Here is a 10,000-nt window from a genome sequence, read left to right on the forward strand (position 1 = left end):
GTATGTGTCAGGAGTTCCATTACCGCCGACGAGGAAGTGACGTGTGCCTGCCGTGTGACTGCTACCCAGTGGGCTCCTTCTCGAGGTCATGTGACCCAGAAAGTGGTCAATGCCAGTGCAGGCCAGGAGTGATTGGCCGACAGTGCAACATGTGTGACAACCCATTCGCCGAGGTCACACAGACAGGCTGTGAAGGTGAGACTAAATCACACGTTTGAACATCGATCCACCTATGCTCTAACTAGACATCCACCAATCTGTCTGTCTGTCCATCTATCAGTTCATCAGCCAGATATCTATCAATCTACCCAAGTGTCATACATGATGCATCCAGCAAATATCTATCAGTCCATTCATCTATTCATTGGTTCATCCATTTATTAATTCATCGGTTTATCTGTTCATTCCACCATCCATTTATCTGCCCATTCACCCACCATCCACTCATCAATTCGTACTTTTCTCCATTATCAATCCCTCAAATACCAGTTTTCCGTTCATTCATCCATCCATCATCATTGTTCTAGGTCTTGCCTCTTGCTCCCAGCCAACAAGAAATGACTTTTCAATTCATCATAAAATTGTGCCCGAAGCTCACAGTCCTTCATTGTTGGTTTTCCTGTCTGTAGTTTCACTTTCCCACGCTGCTTGCTTTGCTGTGTTGGAATGCAGCTCTGACTGGACATAAATATAAACTCTATAAATGCCATTATCATTTCTCTCTAATCTCCACAGTGATCTACGATGGCTGCCCTAAGACCATAACGTTGGGGATATGGTGGCCCAGGACCAAGTTCAACCTGCCTGCTGTGGTGCCCTGTCCTAAAGGTTCAGTGGGTGAGTGTCGGTGTGTGTTTCAAACATGCATCTTAGTTTCATCCAGACAGAGATTAGAGATTAGATATTAGTTCAAACTCATATCAATTTGAATCAAATTCAAGGCCTGCCATCACTTTAAGAAATGAAATGTTGGCAACATCCCCTTTAAGAGTCAAAATATTTGTGTGTGTGTGTAATTTTCTGACTTGGTTGTAATTAATGAGTTACTGTAATTACACTGTGTGTGTGTGTGTGTTTCTGTGTGTGATATGCAGGAGCTGCTATTCGTCACTGTGATGTAGACCGAGGCTGGCTGGAGCCTGATTTGTATAATTGCACCTCTCCAGCGTTCGTTGAGCTGAACACAGCGGTACGACAGCAAACGCCAGTGCACACAAATATACATACTTTCTTTCTCTATCTCTCTTGCTCTCTCGTTCTGTCTCTCTCTCTCTCTCTCTTTCTCATTCTCTCTCTCTCTGTCTCTGTCTCTCTCTCTCTCTCTCTTTTCTTGCTTTCTCTGTTTGTCTCGGTCTCTAAGATTATTATACAAGACTCTTAATAATAATGCACACTGTCTATATGCACATGTGAGCAGCTGGAGGCTGTTGAGAGAAATGAGACAGAGCTTAACACGATCATTGAGAAGAAGCTGGCTCATCAGCTGCGCGACGTCACTGAGGCAACACCCCGTCTCTATGGCAACGACCTCCAAATTGCTGAGAGACTGCTGTCCCGCCTCTTGACCTTTGAGAGCCTACAGTCGGGTTTTGGTTTGACTGCCACGCAGGACGCGCATTTCACAGAAGTAAGAACCCACACAGGACAAACACTACAGACATCTGTGCTATCAGCTCTTCAGGCCCCATCTGGCCTCACTATTATTCAGCTTATCTTTCTAAAGCTACCTTTCCATTGCCAGACACGTATCTGATTTTTGCCTACGTTGGATACAGATTAGATAGTTTTCAGAACTGGAGATCAGATTTGGCATGTCACAAATTGTTGTAGATATTCAAATGAACTAAATAAAATCAATCAGAGGGCTCATTTACATAGTATTTACATATTGTACTCTTATGTAACATCAGTATTAAAAAGGCTAATGTCAAGATAACAATTAACAATGGTTTTGCCTAACTGTCTCTGTTTACCTCTTGTGCACTCTCTCTCTCTCTCTCTCTCTCTCTCTCTCTCTCTCTCTCTCTCTTTGTGCAGAATGCGTTGCGGGCGAGCAGTGTGTTGTTGGGACCAGCCAGTGCAGGACTGTGGAAGGCTCAGAACACAGGCCAGAGTGGAGCGTCCAGCCTGGCAGATCTCTTAGAGCAATATTCCCGGACCCTCGCTCAGAACATGAAACAAACCTACCTCAACCCTGTAGCACTGGTGGCACCTAATATAGGTCAGTCCCGAACACTGTAAACCAATCATACTAACATTTATCACACCTGAGGAGTCTGGAGTGACAGGTGAATTAACTTAGACTTTGCTGGGCCAGAACTAAAGCTGACTCTGTTTGTGTGTGTTTGCGTGTAGTGATGACTGTGGACCGGGTAGAGAACCACACCCACGTACGGAGACGGTTTCCTCGCTATCACAGCACGCTGTTCAGAGGGCAACTTTTGTGGGACAGTCACACACACGTGGTGCTGCCACCTAGTGCCCTAGTGCCACAGCGCAACTACAGTGAGTACACAAAAGAAAGAACACACATCGCACTTACTTTTATTCTCACACAAATACACTGACCTCTGTTCTGGGTCATTTCCGTGTCATGTCAATAATAAAGTCCTCATCAAAAAGTCAAAGGTCAAATCTGTTTCGCTTCCACATTCATCTTATCCTTAGTTTCAGCCCCACCTCCTCCTGCCCCTGTAAGTCTCTTGGCAAATCAGACTCCAGAGGTGCCAGCAGCACGGCGGTCCGCGTGGCTGCCTGATCCGCCCATCACCATCGTCATCCTGCTCATATACCGCAGCCTGGGAGCCGCTCTACCTCCGAAATACCACACTGACCGCCGTGGAGTCAGGTGTGTGCCTTTATGGAGCATATTTTACCCTAGGTACCAATGTTATTAGCTTGCTAGGGAGCCCAAGTGTTATACTGAAATAAGACAGTGAGTCTGGCCTGAGGTATTAGCAAATTAAATAGAATGTTATGTTTATCTTGAGGCATGAAAAGATGAGAACCACTGTTCTAATGCCCAGCAGCACTATTCTTGCAGTTAAACTCTACCATATACCTCTACCGCTCTAAACAGATACACAGGTAAATAAAATATATTGTATATTTTACTGTACTTTTTAAACAAGGTGCAGTAGTATCATTTGATGTTGCTTCAGTGTAATATTCCTCATGTCAGTGGTAGCATCTTCAAACAGTTACAATGTGGGCTGTTCCTCAGCTTCATAAGAAAGGATCTTTCTGACTTGAAGAGCGTCAGAGTGTAGTGATCTTGAAATGCAGCCCCCTAGTTATAGTGATATGTCTCTACCTTCAGGTTGCCGCGTCACCCCGTGCTGAACTCTCCTGTTGTGAGTGTGTCTGTGTATAATAACCAATCATTTGTGGAGGGCTTCCTGGACTCTCCCATCCTGCTGGAGTTCCGACTGCTGGAGACCAGCAACCGCAGCAAGCCTCTGTGTGTGCAGTGGAACCACACAAGCATGTGAGTGTCACACAGTGTGAGAGTAATGTATGTACTTAAGTGTCTGTGTGTTTGTGTGAAATGGGAGAAGCTGTCAGACTGAGATAGAGGCAATATGTGCAGCATTTTCTTAACAGATTGTAAGTCAGTATTATTTGTAACTGTTGAAATAAAATAATGACGATCTGTTTATTGTAATGTATCTGTGCGTATGTGTGTGGGCAGTGTGTCAGCTGGAGGTTGCTGGACAGTAAGAGACTGCAGTGTTGTCTACAGAAACACATCACACGTACGCTGTCAGTGCCATAAACTCGGCACTTTTGGGGTCTTGATGGACAGCTCACAAAGAGAGGTAAATCACAGAGTGCACACAAACAAAGGGGAAAAATATCTGGAAAATAATTGATGTAATTACAAATGTCTGACATGATGACTTGGTTCCAGTGCAGTTCTTTAGGAGTCATTTTAATGCATCATGAAGTCCCAAATTGCATAAATGATTGATTTGATTATGATAGGATTCAGATCATATATTGTTTTAAGTATACTGAACTTGATTGTGAAACTTAGGCCATAAAAGTGTATGCCAAGCTTTACAGTCTCAGCAGATTTTATTTAAAAGAACTGGCATATTTGATTTTTCAACATCAGTATAAAATACTACCTTATGTTTTTATATAATTGATAATAACATGCATCATAATACATCAGTACATCTTTATAACCCTGCTACATTTGAAGTGCAATGTTGTATCAGAATGGATAATTAAAAATAATGAAATTTAGATACTATGATGAAGCTCAAACAAAGCTCTGTCTCTCTCTCTCTCTCTCTGTCTGTCTGTCTTTGTCTCGCTCTTGCTTTCTCACACTCTGTCTCTCTCTTTGTTGAGTAGCAATTAGAGGGTGACCTGGAGACCCTTGCCATAGTAACCTACACTTCACTGTCTGTTTCCATGGTGGCATTGTTGCTAACGGTAACAGTGCTCTCCTGTCTAAGAGGACTTAAGTCAAACACACGCAGTATTCATTCCAACATGGCCGCCGCTACACTCCTGTCTCAGCTCACCTATCTGCTCGGCATCAATCAAACTGAACAACAGGTGAGAGAGTGAATGGGAATCTGCAAGTGTGTGACTGACTAAGTGCAAATCTGAGTGTATTAATGTGTATGAAAATGCCTAATTGACTAAATGATAAATGACTGAGGAAGTGAATAATGAAGCCCTGAGTGTATCGGTGAATGAGTGAGTGATTAAATGTGTCAGCGACTGGGTGAATTAATTAAGTTAATGTGTGAATGACTGAGTGAGAAACTGAGTGAGTGGCTGAGTGAATGCATGTATGATTTACCAATTTAATGAGTGAAAGTGACTGAGTGAAAGGCTGGGTGTCTGAGTGAATGACTGATTTAATGAGCGAGTTAAAAAGTGAGTTAGGCGCTTATTGAATTATTGGAATATCTGTCTGTAAAGCTGGGAGGTCAGTGGCAAAACAACAACAGAAACCAGCACAGTGGTACAGGGTGACTTTTAAATGTCAATCTGATAATAGGCTGCTGACATTATAAGCCGCCCAATTTAACGTGATGCTCTTGAACATAAATGCTAGGAGACAGCACCAGGCAATGCAATATTGATATTCATTCAGGAATAAGTATCCAAGCCATTTACATAGATAGCACAATCAGACACACTGCATATTATGTAGTGACACAGAATCGAGTTAAATGCTTTTGTCTGGAGCACACACACCCACACGTACGTAAACCGGTCGAACATAGTTTTATGTGCAGACATTATCCCCTCGAGTGCTTCCCACTCACTATAAATGCTTCAAACTAAGCAGTTAATAAACTCAATGTGTATGCTTGTGACAGTAAAAAATGCTTCATTCATGATTAATACTCAGAGCTTTCAGTGATATTCAAAGATAATTTAGTAAACAAGTGCTCTAGTTTTGTGCACAGCTTGAGTGACAAGTGCTTAGAACTGACTCTAAATGGAGGTCCACTAAAATGGGAATTCCTCCAAAATGGAGATCCTAAGAGATAATATTTTGAATACATTTGTGTAAATATTTTACATTGGTGATTGGTTTATATATATGATGTTTAAATTGTATGTTAATAAATTATGAATAATTGTAATAAATCATTTAATACAAATATGATTCTAACACATTTCTGCTTTATTTCTCAAAGCATTTTAACCCCAGGCTAATGGGTTAACTGATTAAGGGTTATGATATATAAAAAAAAATAAATGAATAAAATTATCATTGTGAGCCGGCATGGTGGTGCAGCAGGTAGTGTCGCAGTCACACAGCTCCAGGGACCTGGAGGTTGTGGGTTCGATTCCTGCTCCAGGTGACTGTCTGTGAGGAGTTGGTGTTCTCCCTGTGTCCGCATGGGTTTCCTCCGGGTGCTCCGGTTTCCTCCCACAGTCCAAAAACACACGTTGGTAGGTGGATTGGTGACTCAAAAGGTCCGTAGGTGTGAGTGTGTGTGTGTGTGTGTGTGTAAGTGTGTATGTGTGTGTGTGTGTGTGTGTCTGTGTTGCCCTGTGAAGGACTGGCGCCCCCTCCAGTGTGTATTCCCGCCTTGCGCCCAATAATTCCAGGAAGGCTCTGGACCCACCGCGACCCTGAACTGGATAAGCGCTTACAGATAATGAATTAATAAATGAATTATCATTGTCATAAAAATGCTTATATTTCTAAGATAAATTTAAAGTAAATTTGAAGCAAAAGTGAACGCATTTTTATTGTGTTACTGTAAAAACAAAAACAGTTTTAGTGAGTGAGATTTTGTATCACAGCAAGAGTCCATTTGAACTGATCCCCTGCCTTGAGCCACATAGAGGTTTTGAGTGGCTGCTGGTAGAAACTTCCCTCTGTGGCATGAATTCCCCTGAGGGCAAGCGCAGAGGAGATTCCTGCCTGTACCTTGTTACTGCAGTACAGTGACAGAGCATGTAAAGTAACTCCATTTCTTTGTACAGTTTAGAAACTATGTTTTGATTTCTGCGGTGCTGTAAGGTCCCGTTTTTCCACTGGCGCAGACCTGTATTCTTATTGGTGTCCCTTATTCTCACAGTGTTCTTATTTGTGTTCTCTCAGTTTTTATGCACAGTTGTGGCGATCCTGCTGCATTATTTCTTCATGTCTGCATTTGCCTGGCTGTTTGTTGAGGCGCTGCATATCTACCGCATGCAGACTGAAGCACGAAACATCAACTATGGGGCCATGAGGTTCTACTACGCAATTGGATGGGGAGTACCCGCCATTATTACAGGTAAAATCAAACACAGACGTGAATACAGCAACAACAGCAGTGTAAGTAAATTAACAATGACTGATGTATAGGAGTAAACTGATACTGGTTTAAAACAGTGAACATAAACTGTACATGCGGTTATTTGTTTTGGTTGAATTTGGTGCATATCCTTTTTTCTTTTTTGGTTGTAATGACTAAGTGGTGAGAAGCCAGAGAATTATTGGGGTCAGGCTTCTGTCAGATAGCCTCTGAGGTCATTCAACACCCCCATCACCTTCAGGGAATACAGATTGACCAGTGGCTGACCCCTGTCCCCAGCCTTGCACAGTCACGCCAGCTGAGCCGATGAAAATTAACCCTCCAATTTAATTGAATTTATTAAACTGTGTGAAAGAGAAAGAATGGCCATTTCTCAGTATGTGTTCCTGTGTGTTTTTACGATCTCGTGTTCTTGTTTCATCATCACCACAACCAAGTATATTCCTTCTATATTTCATGTATATTCTTCTAGAGAACATAGATGTGTTCCATTCTATGTGTTCTTGGTATGGAGAAACAGTGGGTGTTGTAGAACTGTGGGAAAGGGGGGGGGTGGGGTGCTCTAGAACAGTGTGAAAGAGGGGGGGGTGTTCTAAAACAGTGTGAAAGAGGAGAACACTATAGTATCATGTGAATGAATGAACAGTTTAGAACAGGGGTGTCAAACTAGATCCACGGACGGCCGTGTGGGTGCAGGTTTTCTTTCCAACCACGCAGAAACCACACCTCATTCCACCTGTTTTTAATCATTGTATCTAATCAGTAGATCTTGACTTTCAGTAGTGTGGGGCTTTTGCGTGGTTGGAAAGAAAACCTGCACCCACACGGCCCTCCGTGGATCTAGTTTGACACGCCTGGTTTAGAAAAACAGAATGAGAGTAGACATTCTAGGACAGCATAATAGAGGGGGGGTGATATGAGAACTGTGAAAAGGGGGCACTCTAGAACAGTATAAATGAGAGAAAATATTCTAAAACTGTGTGAATAAGAGGATATAAGAGAAAGAATGATATTCTAGAACACTGTGAAGGAAGACGTACAGTCAAGAACTTGGATGATCTTTAACATTGAGAGAAGGATGATGTACTAGAATAGTGTGAATATGAGAGAACATGTTTAGTGGGTTTAGGGTTTGTGTTTCCCCAAGATGATACATTTTAAAAACCCATCCTTGAACATAGATACAAGGTCTGGATTAGATGACCTCTGTTCTAGAATGTTCTTTCCATTCTAGACTAAATCAAAGCCTGAACTAAACATATCACTTTAATGGCTGAAAAAAAAATATATTTACAGGGATTTCTGTGTGTTGCAGGACTGGCTGTGGGTCTGGACCCAGAGGGTTATGGAAACCCTGATTTCTGCTGGATCTCTCTTTATGATAAACTCATTTGGAGCTTTGCTGGACCTATTGCTGTTGTCATACTGGTACAAGAAACATATTACATTGAATCATTTATTCAATTGACTCAACTGTCAATATTTGTGTCGCTGCACTCCTCCACAGAACAGGCAATATTAAAAATGCAGTAGGTGATTTTGTAGAAACTGGTATGTTTAAGCGAGGTCCCACCTCATATATCCACTGTGTATGGCGGCATGGTGGGGTCACAGGTGGGGTCACAGTCCCACAGCTCCATGATCCTGGGGTTGTGGGTTTGAGTCCCGCTCCGGGTAATTGTCTGTTCTCCCTGTGTCCGTGTGGGTTTCCTCCCACGGTCCAAAAAGACACGTTGTTAGGTAGGCAACTCAAAAGTGTGTGAGTGAATGTGTGAGTGTGTGTTCCCGCCTTGCATCCAGTGATTCCAGGTAGGCTCTGGACCCACCGCGTCCCTGAACTGGATAAATGAATGTTCCACAGCCACTCCCCTAAATCACAGGGATGCTACAGCTTTATACAAAACAGAGAAGTGTGCAAGACTCACCTTTAAACATCATCCACAACAATGTATTGTTTTTTATAAAATACGAATCATTTTATTTACTGTTATTGCTGTAGCATGTATGCATTAGGGAATGTCAATCTTGCTTTAGGCACGGTGGTGCAGCAGGTAGTGTCGCAATCACGCAGCTCCAGGGACCTAGAGGTTGTGGGTTCGATTCCCGCTCTGGGTGACTGTCTGTAAGGAGTTGGTGTGTTCTCCCCGTGTCTGCGTGGGTTTCCTCCGGGTGCTCCGGTTTCCTCCCACGGTCCAAAAACACATGTTGGTAGGTGGATTGGCGACTCAAAAGTGACCGTGAGTGTGTGTGTGTTGCCCAGTGAAGGACTGGCGCCCCCTGCAGGGTATATTCCTGCTTTGCACCCAATGATTCCAGGTAGGCTCTGGACCCACCGTGACCCTGAATTGGATAAACGGTTACAGATAATGGATAGATGGATGAATCTTGCTTTAAGATTATGGCTGGGCTTCTTTTGCAAGTAGCCATATCACCAGGACAGAGAGTTGTCTTGTACTGTTTTTAAACAAATCAAATTATCACAGTGTTGATGATGAGGTTAGAATTTGCACTAAATGTTTAAACCAGATTAAGACTCAGACTAAATACACTGAGGTAAGCTTTGGAACAGAGGTTGTAATTAATGTACTACTTTGATTACTGCACTTTATTTCCACGTAAAACTTGATATACTTTAGTGAATCAGTAACTAGAGATTCTCATTGGTTAACTGTGTGGAGCATAATATGTTTTTTTTAAATAATAACTGTATGTTATTTGAGCTTTAACTTCAGTATGAAATTGTGTACTTCTGCCACGTCTTCCTACAGGCACAGAGCACAGCTTGATGACAGTTATTTTGAGAAGTGTGAGGAGAGTTGTGGGCTGTGTTTATTTGGCAGCCTGCATCACTGTGGAGGTGGAATTGAAAAGATCAAATGAATCGAAATTAAATTAACAGTATTGCTTATTGCCTGTGAAAAATATGAAAAATGTCATGTAGTGAAAAATTATTTCTCGGCTTTGGTAATCAGAAAACTTAATAAACATGTGACTTGCGTGTCTCTGGGTTCAGTGTACCTCGCTGTGGGTGCTGTGCCATTAGTGATGGTGTGTGTGGAGCTGTCACTGTTGTGTTAAACTTTCCTTCAGGGTATGACATGTTGCTGCCAAATGAATAATGTGTCCTTCTCCATAAATGTCATCAGTCTCTCTCTCTCCCTCTCTCTCTCTCTTTCTCTCTTTCTCTCTCTCTCTCTCTCTCTCTCTCTCTCTCTCTC

At 42.4% G+C, this 10,000-nt stretch overlaps 1 protein-coding gene across 1 annotated transcript in view; it reads left to right on the forward strand.

The window, feature by feature from the left end:
- celsr3 (cadherin, EGF LAG seven-pass G-type receptor 3) overlaps positions 1–10,000 on the forward strand; it is a 66,873-nt gene that overhangs the window by 50,718 nt on the left and 6,155 nt on the right. Inside the window, 12 exon segments of the mRNA XM_066643265.1 lie at positions 12–195; positions 736–837; positions 1,095–1,189; positions 1,418–1,627; positions 2,038–2,221; positions 2,356–2,505; positions 2,674–2,848; positions 3,320–3,487; positions 3,692–3,818; positions 4,363–4,569; positions 6,587–6,761; positions 8,098–8,210. Of these exon segments, the coding sequence (XP_066499362.1) occupies positions 12–195; positions 736–837; positions 1,095–1,189; positions 1,418–1,627; positions 2,038–2,221; positions 2,356–2,505; positions 2,674–2,848; positions 3,320–3,487; positions 3,692–3,818; positions 4,363–4,569; positions 6,587–6,761; positions 8,098–8,210 (1,890 nt within the window).

Source organism: Hoplias malabaricus, chromosome 14 (assembly GCF_029633855.1).
Source record: "Hoplias malabaricus isolate fHopMal1 chromosome 14, fHopMal1.hap1, whole genome shotgun sequence".
In the NCBI taxonomy this organism is placed as follows: Eukaryota; Metazoa; Chordata; class Actinopteri; order Characiformes; family Erythrinidae; genus Hoplias; species Hoplias malabaricus.